Here is a 24777-nt window from a genome sequence, read left to right as displayed (position 1 = left end):
TTGATATGTTTAATATTTTGTTATTAACTTCTTGCAATCATAGATTTTTGCATGAAGATGAAGAGACTATGTCTTTGGTCATCAAGAATGTTGAAGCTAAAGATGCAGGACGTTACGAGATCACTGCTGAAAACGAGCTTGGCCAGGATATCCGTGAAATGCATCTCACCGTAAAAGCCCCACCAACAATTTGCAAAATGACAGACACAACTGCCTCCACCGAACAGGAACTGAAAATGACCGCTGAAATCGATGGAATTCCAAAACCAACTGTGCAATTCTATAAAGATGGAAAGATTATCAAGAATACCGAACTGATAAGCATCGTTGAAGAAGGAAATAAATATAGTATTGTTATTAAGAATACTACACTTAAGGATTCCGGTTCATACTCTGTAGTGGCAAGCAATGAAATGGCACAAGTATCCCAATTTTGGAACCTTGAGATTTACTGCAAGCCTAAGATCTTAAAGAAGATTGGTGAAAATAAGTCCATCTCTCAAAAGGCTGAGGTTGAACTAAGTATCAAAATGGAATCTCAACCACCACCAGAAATTACTTGGTAAATTAATTTATATTAATCCAAATATAATCTTATATGAATAATTTCAGGTTTAAAGACGGCGTCGAGATAAAATCCGATGGTCATTACATCATTTCTGATGATGGAGAAACATATAAGTTGAAGATTACCGGATCCGTCACCACTGACTCTGCTTCGTACAAGGTCAGAGCTAAAAATATTCATGGAACTTCTGAGGATGAAGCCAGAGTTGATGTAAAGAGAGCACCAACTATCGTTCAAGCTCTTGAAGATATGACTGTAACCGAGCATGACAAAAACGTTACCTTAGGCCTTAAAGTAGATGCGTTTCCCAAGCCTACCGTCAAGTGGTTCCTGGATGAAGTGGAGATCCAGGAAACAAGAACTGAATATACAAAAATTGAAGCTGATGATGGTCTCAAACTGGTCATCAAAGAAGTGGGAAGTGAATTGAGTGGAAAATATACTTGCAAAGTTATTAACGAGCTAGGTGAAACAAGCACAAGCGCCAAGTTGACAGTGAACTGTAAGTTTAATTAAATCTATATAAATGAATCTACATATAATAAATTAAATTGTATCTCCAGGTAAACCAAAGGTTATCAAACAATTGAAGGATACAACTGTCGAGGAAGGCGCCACTTTGCATCTCGAATGCGAAGTAGAAGCAGTGCCAGAACCAACTGTTAAATGGTTAAGAAATGGAAAAGAAGTGTCCGCAGATGCCAGGATCAAAATTACCAGAGATACCAAACGCTTTGAGAATTACCACCTCAGCGTGAACCTCATCAAGTACGAAGAACAAGGAGAATATGAAATTCAAGTCACCAACACCTTGGGCACAGTATCGAGCAAGAGCAATGTCACAGTACACAGTAAGTTGTTTACACTTTCACTACATGAATACACAATTTTTGAAGCGGTCTTTTTGCAACTGAATCCGCCATATGTTGTTTTTATTACACTTTTTTGTTTTTTTTTTGTTTTTTTAAATCCCTGTGTATGTTCATGTCCGTTATTACAAAATGTGTCTTGTCTCGAAATTTGTCCCGATTAACTAACAGAAGTGAGCCATACTGATGCGATAGAAGAGGAAGCTCCGGTCAAACTTAAACTTATAGTAGATGAGGTCACGACGGACGAATTTAAAATCGAGGAAGTCATCGAAGAACCAGAACAGTGTCAAATAGGTAAAAATACGCGAATTCAATGGAGCCAAGATTTCTCTAAATAGGGTAAATAACTTAAGGTGACAAGATGATAGTCGAGGAGGGCAAAGTTGAAGAACCGCAACCCATCGTCGAAGAGGAAATATTAACAGTCAAGAAGCGAGCCAAATCCGCGGGTACTGATGTATGCGAGATCATGGAGGTCGAGGAACCAACCACACCGGAAGCTACAAAACCCGCTGAACCTCAGAAAGCGGAAGTAGAGGACGACGATATTGAAGCTCTTTTAGAGAGAGCCAAAAAGCAAAGGTCTTTAGTTGAAGAAATCGGCGCACAAGGTAAAAATAATCCGACTCAGCAGCTTTGTTAAGAGCAAAACGCACTAACCAAAACCCCTTGGAGCTTGCTAGAAATGTTAAGGTTTGTTTCGTGTAACGTTATACAATTTTTTTATAAAAGAATATCATATTAAATGCGTGTTACCAAATATCCACAGCTCTACCGACAATCACTGAATCAAATATGAAGGATAGGTCCCAATTCGAATCTTTGGGAACCGTCTTTTCAGTAACAACAAATGGAAATCCAGCTCCAACAGCTGCATGGACTTTGAACGGAAGTCTTATTAAACCAGGAGCAAATCAACGCTTCAAGATCATGGATGAAGGCAATGTTCATAAATTGGAAATCATTCGTCTTCAGCCTGCAGATGCTGGAGTATATGAATGCACTATCTCTAATTGCGTAGGAGATATTAAACAACAATCGAAGCTGGAAATCATACGTAAATACAAAAAGGATGTAACATCTATTTACTATCAATATATTGAATTCACTTTTAGCCGAGGCTGAATTGAGAAGACCTAAGGTTCGCGAAGGTTTAGGTCTACAAGATACAACCGTCATTAAGAAGAAGGAGGCTGTTTTGAAAGCAGTTATTGTGGGAGAACCAGTCCCAGAGTTTACATGGTAAATATTTTAATCTCAATAATTCATCAAATAAATAATATATTTCGCAGGTGCTTCAAAGGCAAAGAGATTACACCTGAAGAATTTGAGAAGTACAAAATGGTCATTGAGGCTGAGGACAAAGACATTGAAGATACATTGAAGGAATGCACATTCTCACTAACTATACCCAGATGTAAGTTAAGTAAAATGTCATAATTACCTTTTATGTTCATTATTATTTTACAGGCGAGAGAATCAATGGCGGAGAATATTCTTTGAAATTGAAAAATAAATGGGGAGAAACCACATCCAGTGGTGTACTAACAGTCGTTCTGAGTCCAGAAATTGAGGGACCTGACTTTGTCAAGGTTGTTCCTGGCGACGCCACAGAGCTCACTTGCATCATCCAATCCAATCCTAAAGCCATCGTCACGTGGACTAAGAGCGAAAATGTCATAGAGGCCGGTGGAGATATTGAAATCCTGGAAGATTTAGAAAACGAGAGATACACTCTGAAGTTTAATAAAGTTCAACTCTCTGATGAAGGCTACTACAAAGTCTACGCGAAGAACGAATACGGAGAAGCAAATTCTGAAGGCAGAATCAAAACTATTAGTAAGTATCCTTAATAATCACAGTAAATTATTTAAAAAAATACGTACATATTTCAATTATAACTTATTTGAAATGTATTTAACATTATATTGAAACTTTTACAGAAGAACCAGAACCGAGCAGTAAGTTTACATGCTTTGTTTGTTTTATCGGCTTTTACTACCGATTATTGCAAATTCATTGACAGTGGTATTTCTCAAAGCTCACAAATCGCATAATTTTATTTATCTAAATGCTATTTAAAATTGATTTTTTTTAGGTTTGCGGCTTCGCTTTTTTTTTTTTGGCTACCTTCATAACAATTAACTAACTGCAGTATCTTTGTTTTATAGCCGAGAAACCTCAATTTATTACTGGATTGACTGACGGACACGTCGAACACGGTGGTGAAATCTCTTTGATGGTGAGAGCAGATGGTTTGCCAAGACCCGAAATCAAATGGTTCTTGAACAACAAGGAAATTGTCGATGTACCAGAGCTTCAATTTGCAACCACTTCTGATAGACAAATCACCAGCACCATGACCATCATCAATTATGGCGAAAATGATTCTGGACTTGTAAATTTTTTTTTAATATATGATATATGTTTATTAATTTTACTTATTTGATAGTACAAAGTCACAGCTACAAATGTGGTTGGAGATGCGGAAACTTCTGCTAAAGTTACTATGCTTCAAACGCCTCCATCGTTTGCGAAGCGTTTAGAAAGATCTGAAGAAGTAAATGAAGGAGAGAAACTGGAGTTGAAGGCAAAAATATCCGGTAGCCCTAAACCACAAGTCGCATGGTACAAGGACGGCGAAAAGATAGACGCAGATGACAAAAGAATCAAAACTGAACATCTTCCTGACGGTACTGTGAAGTTAAAGATCGTTGCCGTCACCCCTGCCGATAGTGGAGCTTACAAATTGGTCGTAAAAAATCAAAATGGGGAAACTGCTGGATTGTGCGCAGTTGTTGTTAATGGTAATGTTTCATTTAAATATTTCATTATTTTGATTTTTTTTATTATTTAAACAGCAAGTGCCAAACGCCCGAAATTCACTAAATGTATCAAAGATACTAAGGTAATGGTTGGAGAACCCCTGAAACTAACAGCTAACGTAGCAGCCTATCCACCACCTGAAATTAAATGGATGAAAGACGGTCTTCCGGTTCGTGCTTCTTCCAATATACACATGGAACACCATCCAGATGGAACTATTGCATTAGTAGTTGATAATGTGAGGCCAGAAAATGCTGGCAAGTACACTTTAATAGTTGCCAATAAAGTTGGTGAAATTACCGGTGAAGCAAACGTAGAAATCGAAAAGAGACCAATCAAACCAGACTTTATCACTAGAATATATCCACAAACGGTTGTTGAAGGTTTCCCAGTTAAATTTGAAGTGAAAGTATCCGGATTTCCACAGCCGTCAATTATTTGGTAATATTCGTTAATGTTTAATATAAAATTATATTACATTTGATTAATTATTAAAGGAGGAGAAACGGTGCTGAAGTTATTTCCGATAATAAGCACATAAAAATCACGGATCTTCCCGATGGTGGAAGCGCTTTGGTAATCGATGCTTGCGATCAACTCCGTGATGCACTAACATACTATGCTATTGCTACGAACGAAGCAGGAGAAGCCGAGTCTTCAGCACTCTTAACAGTAACTTCCGCGACTAAAGGAGATCAACCTGAAGAGAGACCAATGTTCTTGCATGCTCTCCGCGATATCATCACTGACGAAGGCCAAGAACTTAAAATGGAAGCGCCATTTACTGGAAATCCAATTCCATCCGTTGAATGGACCAAAGATGGACAACCAATCGTCCCATCTGACCGAATTCTCTTGACTTGTGATGGTAAAAAGGTTGGATTACGCATCGATCACTCCCTTCCTTCCGATGCTGGCTTATACGGCGTACGAATTGTAAATCCTTTGGGATCAGAAACTTCGCAAGCCAAAGCATCAGTTCATAAAGTTTTCCAAGCACCTAGCTTTACCCAAAGATTCACAGATTTACAACAGGTTTATATCATAATATTAACAAATTGATCCCATTAATTATAAGATCAATTTCAGTTACCAAAAAGAGATGCTAAATTCCCTGTTAGAGTTTCGGGAGTTCCACAGCCAGAAGTTAGTTGGAGTAAAGACGGTGTTCCTTTGCGCGATTCCGACAAATATCGTATTAAACGGGATGGAGATGCTTGCTGTCTTTACATAGCAAATTGTCTACCAGAAGATGAAGGCTCATACACGGCTACAGCCACTAACAAGGAGGGTCAAGACACATGCATGGCTCGTTTGGAAGTCGTTAAAGAAATGTAATTCATAACGAATTAAAAATAATTATATAATTATAATAATTCTCAATTTTTAGTAAAACTCAAAAGAAGATTGAACCAGCTAACTTTGTAAAACGTATTGGAGATACCGAATTATACAAGGGAATGACTGCCAAGTTTACCGCGTGTGCTGCTGGTATTCCTGAACCTACAGTTGAGTGGTATAGAAACGATCAAAGAATGTACCCAGCTGATAGAATCAAAATGGAAATGGACAGGAATGGTTTGTTGCGTTTAACGGTAGCCGGCGTTGATCAGGATGATCTTGGAAAATACACTTGCAAGATTTACAACGACCACGGATCAGATAGCTGTGATGCTTATCTCAGGTTTGATGAGGGCATGGAAGCTAGACCCAAGAAACCAATAACCGATCAATACTCAGACTTCGATAAATACAAAAAGAGCGGAGCCCCAATGCCTCTATCCGATGCCCCAATCATATCGCGGATGACCGACAGACATTGTACCCTTTCGTGGAAGCCATCTATTCCTTCAGGGCCAAGATTCCCAGTCACATATCAACTGGAAATGCTTGAGCATCCACATGGTGATTGGTTCACCGTTCGCTCCGGAATCCGCAGCTGTTGTTGCGATGTCCGCAATTTGGAACCATTCCGCGATTACAAATTCAGGGTGCGCGTTGAGAATAAGTATGGAATCAGCGATCCCTCGCCCTACGCGATGACACACCGCGAAAAACTTGAGCCAGAACCAATCAAGTTCATGCCATACTTACCGCCTGGCATCGACTTTCGACCAGAGACATCTCCGTACTTCCCGAAAGATTTCGATATCGATAGACCTCCTCATGATAACATGGCTCAAGCACCACGCTTTTTACGTCAAGAACACGATGCTCAGTACGGTGTCAAAGACCAAAACACCAATCTATTCTGGTTTGTGTACGGATATCCAAAACCAAAGATGGCTTATTATTTCAATGATGAACTGATCGAACCCGGTGGTAGGTTTGACATGAGCTACACAAGAAACGGACAAGCAACGCTCTTCATAAACAAAATGTTGGAGAGAGACGTAGGTTGGTATGAAGCTGTAGCCACAAATGAGCACGGCGAAGCAAGACAGAGAGTTCGTTTGGAGATTGCCGAAGCTCCGATCTTCATCCGCAGACCGGACATTGAGTATGTAATGGTGAGAGGTAAAGCAAGATTTGAAGCTAGAATCTTAGGAGTGCCATATCCAGAAATCAAATGGTATCGTGATTGGAAACCGGTTGCTAATTCAACTCGTATTAAGGTAAAGTAAAATTAATAGAAAATAATTTTAAATTATTTATTTGAATGTTTATAGATTCAATTTATGGAACCCGATACTGCTATTTTGGTAATCAATGACGCCATTTTCAAAGACGAAGGATTGTATTCGGTGAGTGCACGTAACGTTGCCGGAAGCATTTCCTCCAGCGCTATGCTACACATCGAGGAGAACGATCTTGAATACAACATAAGGACATACAACAATCCTAATCCAATTAAGTTGAGGAAGAAGCCGTACTCCGATGCGTACGACATTGGTGATGAATTGGGCAGAGGAACTCAAGGTGTGACTTACCATGCAGTTGAAAGATTAAACGGTCGCAATTATGCCGCCAAGATTATGCACAGCAGAGGCGAACTCAAGCCTATGATGTACAATGAATGGGAGATTATGAACCAATTGCATCACCGTCGTTTGATTTCACTGCACGACGCTTATGAGCATGACGATTGTCTTGCTTTAGTCATGGAATTAGCTGGAGGTGGCGAACTTGTTAAGGATTATTTGATCAAGCAAGAGTACTACACCGAATCAGAAATTGCCGGATACATTCGACAATTATTACAAGGATTGCAATACATGCACGAGAGGGGCTTTGGTCATATGGGACTTAACGTAAAATAATATTTCTTATTTTATTCGATTGATATTAAAAGATTATTGTTTTAGATTGGAGATTTGTTGCTTTCTCACCCAGGAAGCGATGAACTGAAGATTGGTGATTTCGGATTGTCGAGGCGCGTGCAAATGGGTCGTTTGTATCCATTGAAATATGGAATGCCCGAATACGTGAGTCCGGAGGCTGCGAATGGCGAAGGAACAGGCTTAGGCCATGACATGTGGAGCGTTGGTATCATCACCTACATTTTACTCTCCGGACATTCTCCGTTCCGTGGAATGCACGACATGGAAACTCTGATGAACATTCAAGCCGGAAAATGGAAGTTCGAAGATAGTTGGTGGTCAAATATGAGTCTGGAATGTCGCGACTTTATCTCAAAACTTTTAATATATCAAGCCGATGGCAGGTTAGATGTGCACGCAGCTTTGAGGCACCCGTGGTTGGAACGCGCCGATAAGTCTTGGAGAGACGAGTACATGATTAGCACCACATACTTGAGAGACTACTTTGTTTTGTACCGTGAATGGTACGATAACGCATCTTGTAGAAAATGGTTCAGGAGGCGCCCGCTGGAAGGAGCTTTCACTCATCCATCCAGAATGGTTTATCCACCTGGAGAAAGATCGACACCACCTCCAGCAAAGACACCAGAAAGAGTCGCGCACAAACCAAGAACGTGGGAAGACCAAATCCCTACAAGATCACCTCTTAATTACGAGATTGGTGCATTCAAATCAGAAAGCCAGTATGTTAATATTTGTCAATATTTTGTAGATAATAAATTAACATTTTATGATTTAGCTACCAAAACGGACCGGATACATACCTGTTGCAATTACGTGACGTTGATTTCCCAGTACGTTTGCGTGAATACATGAAAGTTGCTGGAAGTAGAGGACCAGGCCATGCCCACATAGTGTCTAACGAGAATGGATACGATTGGGCTGTAAGTTTCAATTGACAATTAAAGTTTGCAAATTATAAATGATCAAACTTATAGACGCCGGTAATTCGTGAAAGACGTCGTTTTACTGATGTTATGGATGAGGAAATCGATGATGAAAGGAAAGCCAGGATTAGCAAGTACGGAACTGGAGATATGGGATTCACAATCCGTCGGTTGAGACACGAAATCGGTACTCGTTTGGATACCTATGCTGAAGCCGAGGCCTTCCTCGAAAGTAAAATGGAAGGTCGTTTGCCATTCTTCCGCGAAAAGCCACAAATAACCGCGCTTCAAGAAGGTAAAGATCTTGAAATGATCTGTATGGCTGTAGGAGATCCTGATCCGATTGTGCAGTGGTTTAAGTAAGTTTAAAAATTATAAATTGTAATAGATAATTTAATATATTTTGGTACTTTAAGGAACGATGCAATTATTGCCGAATCCCACCGTATTAAAATTCAAGTAGATGAACATGGAAGGTCCCATTTGAAGCTGTCGCCAGCATTAGGATTCGATGCTGGATTATACAAAGTGGTGGCACGCAATAAGATTGGTCAAACGATCTCGAGGACCAGGATCGTCTTGGGAACAGTCCCAGATGCACCTGATTCTCCAGAAGGAACCCAGGTGTCTGATACCGAAGTCTTATTGAGCTGGAAACAACCTAAGCACGATGGCCACTCCCCTGTCATTTGCTACAGCGTGCAATTCAAATTGGCCGATGACATGGAATGGTCCGATAAAGCAAACAACATCGATCATGAATTCTACTTAATGAAGGAACTGGAAGCCGGCAAGAACTACATTTTCAGGTTAGCCGCAAAGAACGAGATGGGCTGGAGCGATTTTGGAGTCGCTTCTCCTGTTATTATGACTCAGCCAACCGGTGCAGCCAAAGTGCAAATAAGTAAAGCTATGATGCACCTGCAACAGATTACTGACGCTGGTGGCGAAGTAGTTGTAGAACCAAGAAACCAATTAGACTACAATGTTGAAACTAAACCCGTCGATTGGATTAAGGGAGATCCACAAGAAAAGTACAATTTCATTTCTGAAATAGCCAGGTAAAATACGTGAATGTTTTGCAATGAATTGATTAATTGGAATTATTTTGTTCTTGTTCAGGGGTAAATTCTCTGCGGTCGTTAAAGCTTTGGACAAAAGCTCCGATCAAGTGTTTGTTGCTAAGTTGATCGATACTGGATCGCTGGGAGCTGACAACATCGAAGGAGAATTTGCAGCATTAAGATCTCTACGTCACGAAAGGATTGCCACGCTTTTTGAAGCATACAGAGCTTCCGACGGTAATTCAGTGTTCATCATGGAAAAACTCCAAGGTGCAGATGTGCTCACCTATTTGTCCACGCGCCACGAATACACGGAACAAACCGTGGCAATCATTGTCTCACAAGTATTTCAAACTAATTATTTTATTATTTACAGAATATTTATACTTTTTCATAATTTCAGGTTTTGGATGGTATTCAATACCTGCACTGGAGAGGCCTTTGCCATTTGGATTTGCAACCTGACAACGTTGTTATGTGTGGGGTAAGATCCGTTCAAGTAAAATTAGTCGACTTTGGAAGTGCCCACAGGGTAACTAAACTCGGTAACAAAGTACCAGTTGTTGGCCATCCTGACTACGTTGGTAAGACAAACTGTTACAATTTATGTTTGAGGAAATACAAAATTATTATGTTTAAATAAAACAGCACCAGAAGTACTGAGCGATGAACCAGCTTTCCCCCAAACCGACATCTGGCAAGTCGGTGTACTCACATACGTAATGCTCTCTGGTACTTTACCGTTCAAGGGAGCAGATGATAATGAAAGCAGACAAAACACGTTGTTCGTGCGCTTCAGGTTCGAGCATTTGTACAAGGAAGTTTCTCAGGAGGGAGTCAGATTTGTTATGCTTCTCTTCAAGAGACACCCCAAGTAAATTTATTGAAAATTTAATCTAACCTCTTTCTTATACGAAGCACTGTTTTTTTAGCAAACGTCCAACCGCTGAGGAATGCCAAGAGAACCGCTGGTTGCTACCAACTGATTCCATGATTAAGAAACGCGAGCGGGCTGTCTTTTTGGGCAACCGTTTGAAGGAATACAGCGAGGCTTACCATGCAGAAAAGAGCGCTGACTCCACCTCACTAGGGGGACGTTTGAACCGCTCGCAGAGCTTACAAGAAGAGCTTTTGACGGCGCCCTTCTAAAGCAACTAATTCTAAACCACTTCTTAGTTAGTTAATGTAAATAATAAAAGATTTAATTTATTTATTGAATAATATATACATATATATATATATTCGCTGTTATATGAATAAAATTCGCGCGGCAAAAGATATTAACTTTTTTTCAGGAAATCAAGAGTTTTTGACGATTTCAAAGGTTTTTTTTGAGTTCGTGTATCATTATTTAAATTTATTTGGAAACTGTTATAAATATATATTTTTTTTTTCTTCTGTTGTATTTACCCTACTGGGAAAATAAAGTAAATAAAGATTTCATTAATCTCGAGTAAACTTATTTCAGATTAACTGAATGTTTGTGTATATGTATTCTTGATTTCAAATTTATATATTTTTGTGGAACCCAATAACTAGTTAAAAAAAATATAACGTTAATGACGTGTCGTTTAAGGACCTTAAGGTAATCATGAGGATTAGTTAAGATTTGAGGCTCCCTTAATTTTATAGACACCAGGCGCGCACCTCTTGCTCACAATCTGCCAATGTTGATCTGTATATTCCAGTGACCAACCGGAATGTTACAAAAATAGTGCCTCAGAGATAAAGAAAATTACAATTGTCATATAAAATTATTTTTCAGATTCTTAAAAATCGTTATAATCGGTTCTATAAATAATAAACAAAATATGTTGTACCTATTCTAAAATTACTCGAATTAATCATAGATGTGTACATCAAATATATCAAGAAAATTGAGAAGATAAAATATTAAACCTATATTGAGATAATCCATCTTTATACGATTATCGAAATAAACAAAATTGGAATACTGCATATAATCAAAACTAAAAACAGTGGTGCATTTCGTGAAGACGAAAGACATTTTTTTGTCAAATTTTAAACTTGTTTTTAATTGTACAAAAAAAAACTTAATAAAGTCGTGGATATATTTTATTTTTTTTTAATATTTAGTTATATAGTTTAACTTTGTGGTAAACTTAGATAAAACTGTGTTCTCAATAAAATCATTTACGTAATTCTAAATAATCAGATGAACTAAGAAAAACTCTATAATCGATGAACAAGTGTCGCTTTCAAATACATAATAATTTTTTTATAAATACAAGTTTACAGGCACACGGCTGACCTAATTTAAAAGTTGGCTATTTTTTAAATGCTTCTATTAATAAGATGCATTAGTTCGCTACACCATTAAAAAATAGACGCAAATTGATCTGCAGTATAATTTTAAATTAAAAATCTAAATTATATGAATTTATTACTAATTGTTAGATGTTAGATGCTATTAAAAATATTTTAATTACTGATTGTGGTACAATATGTAATTGAAGTGAAGACAAGGTTTATGATTCATTAATATTATTAACTTTAAATTTAGAATGTAAGAGTTAAATCTATATATTTAGCCAATATATTATGTGCTACAGAAACTGCGTTTCAAAGTATTTAAATTTATTGAAAACGCGCCTCTTGCACTGCTGGCATTGAAATGTAATGTCTGTCATCTGTCAAAATCATGTGATGTTGATAACGTTGTTGAATACTGTGATTTTGGTGGTGGTTGATAAATATTATGATTAAGTGAATTTATCCAGTGACAAAGCAGCCAGAGCAAACACGACGTTATTATGGTAGTAACTTGTAATCATCTCTTCATGTGTTCCCTTTAATATTTAATGTGTTGCAGTCCTACCAGGACGATGAAGAGAGTGTGCCCTACGATGACCACCCAAATTCATTCCCTAAAAACTTTGGTTATGGTCAGTATGAGGGAGAGCAGGATAATAGTCTGTCCCCAACGGGTGAGCAAAAACCAAGGATATTGCTCATGGGTTTAAGAAGGTTATATTTATGCAACAAATATGAGTTATGCCCATCTTTCATATAATTTATTCAATACAGGTCTGGGAAATCATCTATACAAAAAGTTGTTTTCCACAAGATGTCTCCCAATGAAACATTATTCCTAGAGAGTACAAACAAAATAGTAAAAGACAATATAAACAACTCTAGCTTTGTACAATTTCAAATCTGGGATTTCCCGGGACAAATAGATTTTGTAGATTCTGCTTTTGATCCTCATATGATCTTTGGTGGTTGCGGAGCATTGATTTTCGTTATTGATGTCCAGGTAATGAAAATAAAGTATTACTTATATTATGTGAATCTTATACTGGTTATTTTTAGGATGATTATTCTGATGCTTTATTGCAACTGCATTCTACTGTTACCCAAGCTTACAAAACGAATTCAAATATTAAGTTTGAGGTTTTCATCCATAAAGTGGATGGATTTGGAGATGATTCTAAGATGGAATCTCAAAGGAATATACATCAAACTGCTACAGAAAGTTTAATTGATGCTGGATATGATCAGATCCACCTCAGCTTTCATCTCACCTCTATCTATGATCACTCAATTTTTGAAGCGTTTTCCAAAGTTGTGCAAAAGTTGATACCTCAGTTACCTGCTCTTGAAAACTTATTAGATATCCTTAATACTGTAAATATTTCTTACTACTTTCACACAGATTTATATATACTAATTGTCTGTTTATTAGAACTCAGCAATAGAAAAGTCATTTCTGTTCGATGTCGTATCGAAAATATACATTGCAACAGATTCGACTCCGGTCGATATGCAGAGTTACGAACTCTGCTGTGATATGATTGATGTAGTGATAGATGTGTCGTATATTTACGGGGTGAGGGAAGATCAAGAGGCGGCCTTCGATGAGAAGAGCTCAAGCTTAATCAAACTCAACAATGGAACTGTCTTGTACCTGCGCGAGGTGAACAAATTCTTGGCTCTAGTTTGTATTTTAAGGGAAGATAACTTTGAGCACAAAGGTGATACTAATTTCCAATAGGATTATTTGACACTGTTTTTTTTTATTTTTCTCGTTTTTAGGCATAATCGATTACAATTTTCTATGCTTTCGGAAAGCCATTCAGCAAGTGTTTGAGTTGAGAAATAAGACTAACCAAATGTTGAACATGTGTAACGTTGCATCAAGTCCGATAATGAATGGAAACAATCTGGTAGACGATAATAACGAAGAAATTTTGAATGATGAAGACAATTAACTAATATTTCCGTTTCTTTCTCCGCTTTAAGTTCATCTATATTTTTTTTAATTTCTCGCCATATGTACGTGTATATATTTACATCGTTCTTCTTTATCTCTATATTTTTTTTTATTTCGAATAATTGCAAATAAAGTTAACATAAATGATATATTTTCTCACAAAACTATATATTTTGAGTTGACTACCCGCCATTAAAACTAATTATGCCATTACAGTATTGGTGATTAGATCGATTATCTGGAATGTTATTTATGTTTACTAATTTGTGGCGATTGCATGATCCATTGGGAGACAAAAAATAAAGTAGACGACTTAATTAGGTATGGAAATTGTGTGATACATTGAGCGAAACAACTAGGCAACTTCAGTAGAAGAAAAATAAGATGCCGAGGCTCAATTTCTTACGACCCATAACAACATTCGGCAAATGCTTGGGGCTTTTCCCGTATTGTGATTGGAGGGACGGCGCACCAAAGTGTCCAGTAGCGAACAAAATAGTTGCAATTGTTACAAGCAGCTTTCTAATATTTGGAACATTCTTCTTCAATTCACCGCCGGAGATGATGTCTAAGCCAAAATTCGTAAGGAATGCAGCATACTTAAGAAAAATGATCTTAACTTTATCTGCTATCAATTGTTACCTTACAACGAATGTATTTGATCCTAAAGGTTATCAAGCACTGATATATTGCTCGAATCGATGCGATATATTATTTGGACTTAAAACTTCCAAAATATTTGACATTATAGCTGTGATCTTGGCATTTAACTTGTATTTATTCACCTTAATATCGTACGACATTTATTACTTGCACGGAAGAGACCAAACTATCTTTTATATATTCCAAGCTTTTGAATCGTATCTTTTATTCGTTACAATTTTCATTGTAATTACTTACTTCGTATTCATTGACAAGATTCTAAAAGGTTTTTTGGAGCGCTTGGCCAAGCCTCAGACTGACGTACGGAGGTTGCGAGCATTAGGCGCTTCCTTTCATAACATCTGCGACCTTATTGGATATTTCAACCAAGTCTTCGGAGCGCAATTGGCTCTAATAGCAATACTATTACAGATCGACATAGTAATAACAATAAATTCTTTACTTGTAACGGAATTTACTGATATTCCTCCGATGTTTAAATCACATATATGCTGGACTATCACTTGCATAGTAAGTTAAAATACAATTTTAATGTCAAACGTTAAAGTTTTTATATTTCTTAGGTGCCTGTGATTCTTGGAACTCAAAGCTGCGAAAACATCAAACGTAAGTTGAAGAGCATTCGAGATATGTGCTCTCGCAACATTTATAGATGTAACGGAGATGCTCGAAATGAGTTCATGGTTCTTGCAAAGCAAGTTATGACCAGATCACCAAAAATCTCAGCTGCTGGCTTACAAAACATTGATAACATGTTTCTATTTAACTATTCCAATATAATCGTTTCTTATTTGGTTGTTATGGTTCAATTATCACAATTGAAATAAAACCTTTACTGCGTAGTTTTTATTTATCTCATTAATACTCTAGAGAAATCATTAACTAAGTGAATTTATTGATAAATAAATATTAGAGACCTGACATCAACATCATTAAATGAATTCAAATGTATTTTCTCGCATCGTAGTTTCACAATGACGTATCAGTAATATTCGTTTTTTAGATTTAATATAGAATATGTGGTTTTAAATACGTGTAACAAAAAGTCAATAATAACGAAAATATATAGTTTACTTATCTTTTATAATGATAAAGTGTGTAAGTTCGTATGAATATTGAGTGCTTTTATGAGAATGGAGATAATTGAACACAAAAAAAGTAATAATTTGTATTAGAATTCATGGTACCATTAACAGGCATAATATGGCATATCGATCAAATTAATTTCAAATAGTGATTCGTATATTTCAATAGCAAAATTCTTGAACAGTTATAGATCAGTTTTGTTACATCTCAGGTAGTGAATATCTCAAAAATATATTTGTTTTGCTTTAATAATAAAAGTTTACAATAAAATAATATCTAAGGTTTGACCTCGTCCTCTGTATCAAATCCTTGAAGTAGCTCTAGATTCTCTTGCCCTTCTTCCTCCTCCTCTTCTTCTTCTAAATGAAAAAAAATAATAATAGAAATACATATGTAATCGAAATAATAATATTGGGTACCTTCTTCAACTTTGGTTTCCCTTTCGATAATAGCAAAGAACTCCTGTTCTGCTGCTACAACATTTGGATCTTCGAAAGAGGTATCATCGGTATCCACTTGTTCTTCGGCTAATTGCGTCGAACTCCTAGCAGTTCTCTGCTTCAGACGAATCTCTCGGTTACGTGCCTCCAAAATCTTCTCTCTTCTAGTTTCTCTTTCAAATATCTTAAAAAAATATTGATAATTATGGTATTTAAAGGCATTCCACGACATCAATTTCTTACGGCTGTTAGAAGAGCCTTATCGTTTTTGTTGGAATAACTCAAATTATCGCTGAATTCAATGATGTAAGTTGTTCCAATTTGATTTCCCACGCATATCAAACGACCACCTTCGTTAGTTTTTAACTTCGTCAATGGCTCATCGGATATTTTAACACCTATCGTGGCGGCATGTTGATCTTGCAGCAAATCCCATACATCCAAAATTCCGTCGGATCTTGCGGTATAAAATACCGAATATCTAAGGTTTTAAAAAGAGCTTTCAAACCTACACATTTAATAATGAAGAACAAGTGAGACCTGGTTGGGCTCCAAGCACCGTCGGATAAGCGAGCTTTGTGATAGGATGTCCACATAATAGCACTCTCTTTGCAATCCTCGGACCAAATTCTCGCTGTCCAATCGCCTACGGTTAAGAAATTCTTGACGAACGCGGCGTTTCGTTGCAAAGCCAATACCGGACCGTAGTGTGTATGATATCTAGCCATCATCTTCTCGTTAGGTGCTTTTCCCTTGCGATTGCAAGAAATAACATAGCCATTTTCAGTACCAACCATAAATCTAGTTGGAATCGTGTGCTCGTATTCCAGAATTGAGCAGCCTAGAGCGTTGGATATTGACTGTTCCTCTGATTTTGATGCATCCAGTATAAGTGTCTCCAAAGGATCTTTCATCTTTCTGGTATCCCACCATTTCAGGGTACCATCCGTGGAACCACTGAAGAATTCTGTTCCAGACTTTGAGTTTATCCAAAGAATACTATTCACCGGATCTCTATGACTGCACTCCATCACACTAAAATCAACCGGTTCATTTCCTCGACGTACATCCCATACGGCAACTTGTCCATTGTATTGACCACTAACCAAGGAATTTTGATCTTTCTGATTGTATTCTATACACACTGATTGAGTCGGCGGATTTAGAATCATTTGAGGCGTATTTGGATTCTCTGAATACAAAATATATAATTATTATATTACAATATAACAAAAAAAATATATTACAAAAAAAAAATATGTACAGTTCAATACTAGGTAATAATGACTCATAAATAAAATAGTGAATAAGTAAAAGGATATTTCATGCCTAAAATTGATTCACATAACAAAACGCTGAGACACGTATAAATAGTATTTGAATAATATATGAAATAAAATATGAATAATAAAATAAAGAAACACAATTTCAGTTGAGTCTTTTCAGAATTTTTGTTTCTAATGTTGCACCTGAAACTCACCTAATTCCCAAACGTAGGAATGATGATGCTTGGATTGAATGTTAGCCTGATACACGAGATTACAATGGCATACAATTACTCTGCTACCACCATCCGGAGACCATGACATGTTCGTCACCGGTCGCTTCAGGGATGATTGGTCTTGAAAAACGTTAACAGTTCTTGCTGTACAAGGCTCTGTGAGTGGCGTTGGCTCAACATCTGTATAATATTGTTGATAAATGTTGATAGCGTTATTTTGAAGAATGCAATTTTCCATATTCTGAAACGTATATGAAAATATATAAAATTTATGTGTATTTTTAATATGTAAAAAAAATAATACGCAACCTTGCATAGTTGTTGCATAATATGCGCATAACTCTCATCCTTCTCGACCTTCCTGCGATACCGCTTGGTCTGCTCTTCGTCTGCGATGTTAACATCTTTTGGCCATCCACCTTCAACATGGTTCATCAGCGCGTTACTATATTCCGCGCGATACGTGTTGATTTCATGTTCTGCCTGGATCTTTGAATTTTGCACACCCGTATTCACTGGATTTCTGCAAATTTCGTTTGTATAAAGAATGAGTTATTCTGCAATTTTGTAAATGGTTACCTTCTGATGAAATCCACGGAAACCCTCAGCGAAGACGGACAACTGTCTATCAATTCTGGTCCTCTGTCGTTGAACATGCATTGCTTACCAAATTCACTGCGCTTTTTCTCATATGGAAACGTCAGATCCATAGCTGCCAAATAGAATTACAGTGAAAAGAACGCGGTTTGGCTTCGAGCAAACAATTTACCATGGTAACCAAACAACATGACTAAAACGTGATAATTAGAAAATTAATATATAATTAAAAGATCATTTAATTTTGATATACATTATATTATTATTTTCATACAATTACAATTAAAAATAAATTAATTAAGTGGTATTTGTTAGAAAATATTGATTTTAGTTTAGCTATGGGTTAATTGAACTAAAACTACTAAGTAAGTGACCAGCATATTGGAAAGTGTGAAAAGCAAACTATGATCGATGACAAAAAATCCAGCAGCTGACATCTTTGGAGATCTTAAAACTATTTGATTGGCGAGCAATTTAAATTCCTTTTGTATATCTCCTTCATAACGGTAGATGTTTCTCGAGCATAGATCCAAGACGTCTTGCACATTAGATTTAATAGTTTCGCACAAATAAGCTGCAGATATGCCTGGTATCTAAAATAGAAATTACATCAGTAATAATATCAACATATATTTGGTTATAGTAGTACGAATAGTGTTATAGTCCACCAAACAAATATTTCTACAAGTTTCGGGTAGTCTTGCAGTTCTGCGCTCAGTATGGTATTTATGGTCATTAAAATATCCAGCAGCGAAAGCATCATAACCAAAAATACTTGCATTCCATACACTTTAGTAAAGTTATTAATCAAATCGCAGAATATTTGCGACGAAGAGCTGATGACCTGAAGCTCTTTCAAATTCAAAGGATAAATCGACGACCAATCGTCTAGTTTCTTCTTGAAATTCTCTATAGTGCATCCAATGAACACAAAATAAGCCAGTATGTATAAGACAAACATGTAGGCAAGGTAAGTTTCGATGTTTACGAAGATGTGTATTCCTTCCACGTAATTCTTCGAAGCGTACAAATCGTAAACAATCAAACTGATAATGTAAAAGTTGTAAGCTACTATAATGAAGAACGGCTTCAATCTATTCGTGTTGGTGCAATACAATTTGCAGCTCTCGTTGGTCAAATATCGCAATTGCAAATAGTTTCTGACGCTCACAACGTTCGCCGATAGAAACCCATTTAAAATGGTGCAGGTGAGCAGACCGTCTTTGATGCAACCAATCTTCACGATTAAGTCTGGTTCGACTAGGTTGGGATACTTAATCGAATCGAAATATAGCTTCGATGCTAAAGTGATCAAGCAGATGATGATGGCTAGGATTTGGTTAAACAGAAGACTTTTAGGTCGTCCATTGGCATCGCAGAAGGGCACGAATCCCAGCAAGGAGCTGAACTTCAGGAACATGTGTATGAAGCCCAAGTTACCCACACCCATCGTGTTCGTGAATTGTCACCTATTTGAAATAGAATTCATATCGTGTTATGACAATCATAATATACACTCATTATGCTATTAAAAGTATTAAATAAATAGATAAACAGGAACTGTATAGTCTCTATCACACGCATTGATCAAGTTCGTGAAAGAACCGACTAATTTATTGACGAAAAAATAATACGTATTTATGAATGTGAAAACACTTATCTGTAGTAGACAGCCTAATAATTGCACGGATTTTTATACTTATACTTCTACTTAAGAAGTGCTTATTTCTTAAAATTAACAATATATATTATTTTATGCATACAATAACTATTTTTGTTATTATTGTTAAATTTAAGATACACGATTTTCTAACATACACGGATTCAGCTATAAATATGTAAATGTAAATTAAATTCTCGTAATTATTAATTAGTAAATCAATACAGTAAATTTTAATTAATATTTCTTTGTTGCAATTACAATGTGCAAATGCAGCGCAATTTTTCCATCCATATTTTAATTATTTATAATACATTTTAATCGCGTTGAAATGCGTTCATAAATTATTTATTAAGAACTAGAATTAACTATTCTATTAAACGAGACCTAATAACGTATTATTATTAGTTTTAAATAATTATTAAAAAAAATACAAAATACAGTTAAAAACTACAAATATTGTATAATATATTTCAATATTGTATATCCAAATTTTAGCTAACTAAATTATTAAATCAAAATTATTTTTATAATTGAAATTAATTGTGTATTTATTGTAATTAATAAGAAACATTTTTATCAATATTTCATTAAAAACATATATTTTGGATTTATTGAATTCAAATGTGGCAGTATATTTAATTTAATAAATTATTTTGTTTGGTGACCAAACTACAAAATTAATATAATCGATCCTTGCAGTTTCAAGGCTGATACACATCACAATTTTGGAAGAATCTAAAATCTAATCAAAAATACCTTAAATTACCTTACTTTCCTTTAAAGAATACATTTTTACCAAATTTTTAAAATTAATTAATATATTTGAGCACATTACATTTAAACCTATTAATACAAAAAATATCATGCATGATGTAAGTCACAAACTATAATGTTTAGATAATCAAACTACAAAATTATTAATATGTAAAACTTTCATTTTGTTATTCAATGCTAAAATATATATTTTATAATCTTAACGATCTGTTTATATTTTCATAAACGCAAACATACATAATATTGTTTTAATAAATTCTCGTAATTACCATACTAGAACTTGTAGTATTGCCGATTAACAAAAATGAAAGGATCAATAATAATAATTCAAATATTTGTATGAATATTTGATTTATTACCAATTGCGAATATATTTACATGAATTTTTTTTTTAGTAGCAAAGTGCATAATGCTCTGAAATTTGTATAATTTTGCGTCGAATTAGGAAAATAGATAAACAAAATTTATTGTATACAAATATACAAAGACTATTGACTTAATTAGTGAACTTTATCGAAAAAATCTTCGATTCTTAAACAATGTGCAAAATTAAACTCGTTAAATAAAATGACTAATACTTTTAGGAATTCTAAATATTGTCTAGAATTATACACTTTTCGCAGAAAAATTTAATTCATTAAGATTGGTATTATTTTAAAATAAACTGCAAGTTTAATATCTATTTTAATAAGGTTAAAGGTCTATACTTAACATTCTAAAAATTATTAATATAATTATTCTAACTACTCACATAACAAGCAATAAATCAAGAGAAAAAAACAAACGGCAATTTCTAACTTACTAATATAAATATGATATTTTAATTATTTTGTGCTGCTTTGTATATCGAAGCTATTACCAGGAGACTACAAAACTCCACTCACAAAACACTCTTAACGATCAATGTATTTAATTAAGTAATGTACTCATTGTTTGTTTATTATTCTAATTAATATTTGATGACTTAAATTGATCTACATTGTTTCATGCTCACGGTATATTTATTTATCTATCTTTTGTTCCTACATTTAATGACATTAATCAAATATATAATTACCATTTATTTATTTTATTTTTTTGCTAAATAAACGTATTACAAATGAATACTGACCTAAAAAAATGATAAGTATCTTTTCTAGAAACAATATTTTGTATTGTTACTTAAATTAAAATAAAAAATGATTAAAAAATTTCAAGATATTTCAATGCAAAAAATATTATCATTTTATTATTTTTTTTGTTTCATAAATACAAATTCATATTTATATCTTATTTATATAATAATTAGAATAAAGAAAAAACAAAAATTACATCCAAAGTCAAACGTAACATATAAAATATCTAATACAGAACAATAAGATTTTTTATTGCAACATTAAAACACTAAAAAATAAACTGAATACAATAACATAATATATGAATTATAATATATATTATTTAATAGAAAAGAGATTTAGAGCAATTTATATATTTAATATAATTTACAGTTGTAAATAAATAATTGTAAATGATTGAAAAGCAAATACACAAATTAATACTTAATTTATAACATTTTGTGTTATATTTTAAATTATTGTTCAAATGTTATTATTTATATATGTTACATAAACTTTTATTAATGTTTGTAATATTTACCAGAAGTTCTATTGCGTTATAATGTACGGAATTAAAGATAATTTTTATTTCAAAATTTGTTTATAAAATAAAAATATTTTTAAAATGTTTTGTGTAAAATAATTACAAGAATCTGAAGCTTTGCAATTATGTTTTAGAGGAAGAAAATTGTACAGCAACTATTAAATAAGTCAGCAGAATATTAACGTGAGTGAAGAGTAAGTTGTGATCAATACAGAAGAATCCACCAGCTGAAATATTCGACGTTCTATTGTTAAGCGTATCCAGGAGCGCAGTAAACTGATCGCGAATTTCCTTATCGTACATTGAAGCAGCTTTGGTGCAGATCGTTTTCACGTTACGAATTTCGTACTTCATCTGTTCACAAAAGGTAGCAGCCAATATTCCGGGAATCTAAAAGTACAATAATTAATTGAATGACAGTTTATTTTAATTCTTCACTTACGATCAACGTAAAGGTCCAAAATATCTGGACTACAAAGAGATTCGGATGGTTCTCCTTGAAATCCGATACGATTATAATGTTTATAGTTAAGATAATGTCGTATAGTAATAGGATCAAGGTAAGGAATAGCTGGATGCCAAATATGTCATTGAAGCCATCCATTAGATCGCAAATAGTGCTGAAAGAGAATATGATCTCCTTCAACCTCTTCAGGCTTTGTTGCGGCATCCAATATTGCAGCATTTTCCGAGCAGCAGTCAGAGTGCGCTTTATAAAGATTATGTAAGAGAAGAGGTACATAGAAATCATGTAAAAAAGATATCCTTGCACGCCTTGAAATATTAGATACTTCGTCTTATCCAAACCAACGTTGTATTTCCATAAATAAATGTTGTATGCATTCACTCCGATTAAGTAGACATTGAAGGAAACAATCCAGAATATGACTGAGAATTGTCTGTAATTGTGTTTTCCATGTAGCTTACAACATTCTATAGTCAAATGCATGAACCTTTTATAGTCCTCTGTATTCCTTATGATGGCAGTTGTGTATCCATTTAACAATGATGCGCTTATGAAGAATCCTTTCACGAAAACGAACGTGTTGAGAATTGTGGCACCGTAGAACTCGTCCTGCCTACATACGTAGAAGTAAACGTTTATCGAAACCACAATGAAGATCATCAGGGCAGATAATGCACGATATAATAAAAGAAGTCTTGGCTTCTTGATGTAATTGCAACGCGGAATGAAACCACAACAATTAGAAAACTTTACGATTACCGTAATAAAGTTCAAATTATCTTCAGACATCGACGTCGTCACCTTCATCGTACTACTATCAGCACTCACGTCCCAACGATGAATACATTTATTTAATACTCTGTATACACAACAAGTTATTACGATATTAAATTGATGATAAATTAGTTTTCTGACTTCCTTGTCTTCTTCTTGAATCGGTATATCGATCTGTATATATTGTATTTCGTAATTTTCTTTGGATGACTTCTATTTAAAATATTATTTATTACATTAAAAACAGTCTAGGAAACGTACAAAATAACTTAATGGATCGTTAAACATAATTTACTAACAGTCAGTAATGTTAATGATTACCCAGTATTTTTACCCATTTCGAATATTGCCAAACACAATAACTTTATTTGTTATATTTCCTTCACAATTAGATACATATTAGCAATCAATGACAATCTGCATTAACTATATATCAAACCTTCAATGCATTATTAAGATCATCTTGTTTACTTTAAATTATAATAATACTCTCTTTGGTTTTAATTCAATTATATGGACTATATATAGATCAGGGGTGGCCAAACTGTGGCTCATATAGATAATAATAGTGAAATGTTAACATTTGAATGCAAATGGTAAAAAAAATAATCAAAAACGATGGCATCACAACTAATATATAGCAATAAGTCGCTTAATGCGGGTAATCGATTCCCCCAATATCAGTGACAGTTTTAAAGGATTATTTGAGGAACTAAATACATGAGAATTGGTTCCAAATAAATTCATTGTTTATTATTAGAAATAATTTTAAAATGCATGATTTTCGTAATTCATTTTTTATTTAAAAATTGCAATATTGATGTCTGCACATATTTATCCTTTGGTCTTATATTTGAATATACTTCTTTGTAGCCATGAATTGCATTGTTTAACGTTTCACGAATTGCAATGCTACGTTCATTATTGGGATCAACTTCCATAATATGATCTGACAAGGTTCCAACCATTCCAATAATTTTTGATAGTTGTTCAGCTGTTAATTCTCGTACAGGCACTTCAACGCAGTCATCGTTGTCCTCCTGTTCTTGATAAGCCCGTTGTTCATATATTTTAATAAGCGTTTCATTGTCTAGTTCAATAGTGTTCGATTCGGTGCAGTCAACGTTGACGTTGATGTTTGAATCTAACTCTTTAAAGCCAAGTTTCTGTCCAATTTCCACTAAGTTATTAGTGACTTCAGCAAAATGAGTTTCAATAAAGTCATTTGCACATTGTGGTATATGTTTCCATTCGGCCCTCATATTGCTTGACGATAATTCATGCCATGGTTTATCTGCACCGGCAGATTCGCCGACACGAACATTGTGAATACCAGTTCGTTGTTTAAAACGGAAAAACCAACCACGACTTGCCGTAAAATTTTCATTACTTCCACCACCTTGG

At 34.9% G+C, this 24777-nt stretch overlaps 6 protein-coding genes across 12 annotated transcripts in view; 3 read left to right on the top strand and 3 right to left on the bottom strand.

Annotated features, from left to right (window-relative positions):
- LOC108561484 (muscle M-line assembly protein unc-89) overlaps positions 1-10781 on the top strand; it is a 32864-nt gene extending 22083 nt beyond the window's left edge. For 5 of the 6 annotated variants that reach the window (XM_017919434.1, XM_017919438.1, XM_017919435.1 and 2 more), the window contains 25 exons: positions 44-562; positions 613-1070; positions 1132-1419; positions 1609-1734; positions 1794-2051; positions 2210-2497; positions 2556-2682; positions 2733-2857; positions 2911-3279; positions 3384-3401; positions 3612-3838; positions 3893-4247; positions 4302-4707; positions 4764-5301; positions 5356-5600; positions 5657-6881; positions 6936-7517; positions 7572-8269; positions 8326-8470; positions 8525-8832; positions 8890-9534; positions 9596-9881; positions 9941-10121; positions 10186-10411; positions 10470-10781. In XM_017919434.1, the coding sequence (XP_017774923.1) occupies positions 44-562; positions 613-1070; positions 1132-1419; positions 1609-1734; positions 1794-2051; positions 2210-2497; positions 2556-2682; positions 2733-2857; positions 2911-3279; positions 3384-3401; positions 3612-3838; positions 3893-4247; positions 4302-4707; positions 4764-5301; positions 5356-5600; positions 5657-6881; positions 6936-7517; positions 7572-8269; positions 8326-8470; positions 8525-8832; positions 8890-9534; positions 9596-9881; positions 9941-10121; positions 10186-10411; positions 10470-10686 (8860 nt within the window). In that variant the 3' untranslated portion in view covers positions 10687-10781. The remainder of the gene's footprint in view (positions 1-43; positions 563-612; positions 1071-1131; positions 1420-1608; positions 1735-1793; positions 2052-2209; positions 2498-2555; positions 2683-2732; positions 2858-2910; positions 3280-3383; positions 3402-3611; positions 3839-3892; positions 4248-4301; positions 4708-4763; positions 5302-5355; positions 5601-5656; positions 6882-6935; positions 7518-7571; positions 8270-8325; positions 8471-8524; positions 8833-8889; positions 9535-9595; positions 9882-9940; positions 10122-10185; positions 10412-10469) is intronic. The other variant, XM_017919437.1, reaches the window with a different exon arrangement.
- A 1348-nt stretch (positions 10782-12129) lies between these two features.
- On the top strand, positions 12130-13863 carry LOC108561487 (ras-related GTP-binding protein C). Its single transcript, XM_017919446.1, has 6 exons — positions 12130-12314; positions 12371-12525; positions 12586-12814; positions 12871-13185; positions 13244-13532; positions 13594-13863. Exons 1-6 carry the CDS (start codon positions 12312-12314, stop codon positions 13767-13769), a joined length of 1167 nt encoding a protein of 388 aa, XP_017774935.1. The 5' UTR covers positions 12130-12311; the 3' UTR covers positions 13770-13863.
- A 64-nt stretch (positions 13864-13927) lies between these two features.
- On the top strand, positions 13928-15348 carry LOC108561495. The gene is made up of 2 exons (XM_017919457.1): positions 13928-14944; positions 14998-15348. The coding sequence occupies exons 1-2, from the start codon at positions 14156-14158 to the stop codon at positions 15259-15261; spliced, it is 1053 nt and encodes a 350-aa protein (XP_017774946.1). The 5' UTR covers positions 13928-14155; the 3' UTR covers positions 15262-15348.
- A 160-nt stretch (positions 15349-15508) lies between these two features.
- Positions 15509-18171, bottom strand: LOC108561492 (dynein intermediate chain 3, ciliary). 2 transcript variants are annotated; one of them, XM_017919453.1, is made up of 7 exons: positions 18041-18171; positions 17771-17984; positions 17441-17702; positions 16501-17152; positions 16204-16441; positions 15940-16144; positions 15509-15879 (listed from the first exon to the last, which is right to left on the bottom strand). In XM_017919453.1, the coding sequence occupies exons 1-7, from the start codon at positions 18169-18171 to the stop codon at positions 15797-15799; spliced, it is 1785 nt and encodes a 594-aa protein (XP_017774942.1). In that variant the 3' UTR covers positions 15509-15796. The 2 variants fall into 2 exon arrangements, with proteins under 2 accessions (XP_017774942.1, XP_017774943.1); XM_017919454.1 differs by having other exon boundaries at positions 15509-15876.
- A 219-nt stretch (positions 18172-18390) lies between these two features.
- LOC108561481 lies at positions 18391-19508 on the bottom strand. Its single transcript, XM_017919431.1, has 2 exons — positions 18708-19508; positions 18391-18651 (listed from the first exon to the last, which is right to left on the bottom strand). Exons 1-2 carry the CDS (start codon positions 19506-19508, stop codon positions 18391-18393), a joined length of 1062 nt encoding a protein of 353 aa, XP_017774920.1.
- Positions 19509-22222: 2714 nt separating this feature from the next.
- LOC108561504 lies at positions 22223-24127 on the bottom strand. Its single transcript, XM_017919470.1, has 2 exons — positions 22576-24127; positions 22223-22523 (listed from the first exon to the last, which is right to left on the bottom strand). The coding sequence occupies exons 1-2, from the start codon at positions 23404-23406 to the stop codon at positions 22257-22259; spliced, it is 1098 nt and encodes a 365-aa protein (XP_017774959.1). The 5' UTR covers positions 23407-24127; the 3' UTR covers positions 22223-22256.
- Between the last annotated feature and the right edge of the window lie 650 nt (positions 24128-24777).

Source organism: Nicrophorus vespilloides, unplaced genomic scaffold (genome assembly GCF_001412225.1).
Source record: "Nicrophorus vespilloides isolate i.1.1-1 unplaced genomic scaffold, Nicve_v1.0, whole genome shotgun sequence".
NCBI lineage: Eukaryota > Metazoa > Arthropoda > Insecta > Coleoptera > Silphidae > Nicrophorus > Nicrophorus vespilloides.
The sequence above is the reverse complement of the archived record's forward strand: the minus strand, read 5'-3'. Positions and strand labels throughout refer to the sequence as shown.

What these genes read in the sequence shown, in the direction of transcription:
- LOC108561487 (XM_017919446.1), top strand. An exon ending in TTGCTCATGGGTTTAAGAAG is followed by an intron (nt 12,526 to 12,585) that starts GTTATATTTATG and finishes TATTCAATACAG; the next exon opens with GTCTGGGAAATCATCTATAC. An exon ending in TTTTCGTTATTGATGTCCAG is followed by an intron (nt 12,815 to 12,870) that starts GTAATGAAAATA and finishes GGTTATTTTTAG; the next exon opens with GATGATTATTCTGATGCTTT.
- LOC108561495 (XM_017919457.1), top strand. Translation starts at nt 14,156, where the DNA reads ATGCCGAGGCTCAATTTCTTACGACCCATAACAACATTCGGCAAATGC. An exon ending in GCTGGACTATCACTTGCATA is followed by an intron (nt 14,945 to 14,997) that starts GTAAGTTAAAAT and finishes TATATTTCTTAG; the next exon opens with GTGCCTGTGATTCTTGGAAC.
- LOC108561492 (XM_017919453.1), bottom strand. Translation starts at nt 18,171, where the DNA reads ATGGATCTGACGTTTCCATATGAGAAAAAGCGCAGTGAATTTGGTAAG. An exon ending in TTATGCAACAACTATGCAAG is followed by an intron (nt 17,703 to 17,770) that starts GTTGCGTATTAT and finishes TATACGTTTCAG; the next exon opens with AATATGGAAAATTGCATTCT. An exon ending in ATAAGGCTCTTCTAACAGCC is followed by an intron (nt 16,145 to 16,203) that starts GTAAGAAATTGA and finishes TATTTTTTTAAG; the next exon opens with ATATTTGAAAGAGAAACTAG.
- LOC108561481 (XM_017919431.1), bottom strand. Translation starts at nt 19,508, where the DNA reads ATGGGTGTGGGTAACTTGGGCTTCATACACATGTTCCTGAAGTTCAGC. An exon ending in GGTGGACTATAACACTATTC is followed by an intron (nt 18,652 to 18,707) that starts GTACTACTATAA and finishes TTTCTATTTTAG; the next exon opens with ATACCAGGCATATCTGCAGC.
- LOC108561504 (XM_017919470.1), bottom strand. Translation starts at nt 23,406, where the DNA reads ATGAAGGTGACGACGTCGATGTCTGAAGATAATTTGAACTTTATTACG. An exon ending in TTTGGACCTTTACGTTGATC is followed by an intron (nt 22,524 to 22,575) that starts GTAAGTGAAGAA and finishes TTGTACTTTTAG; the next exon opens with ATTCCCGGAATATTGGCTGC.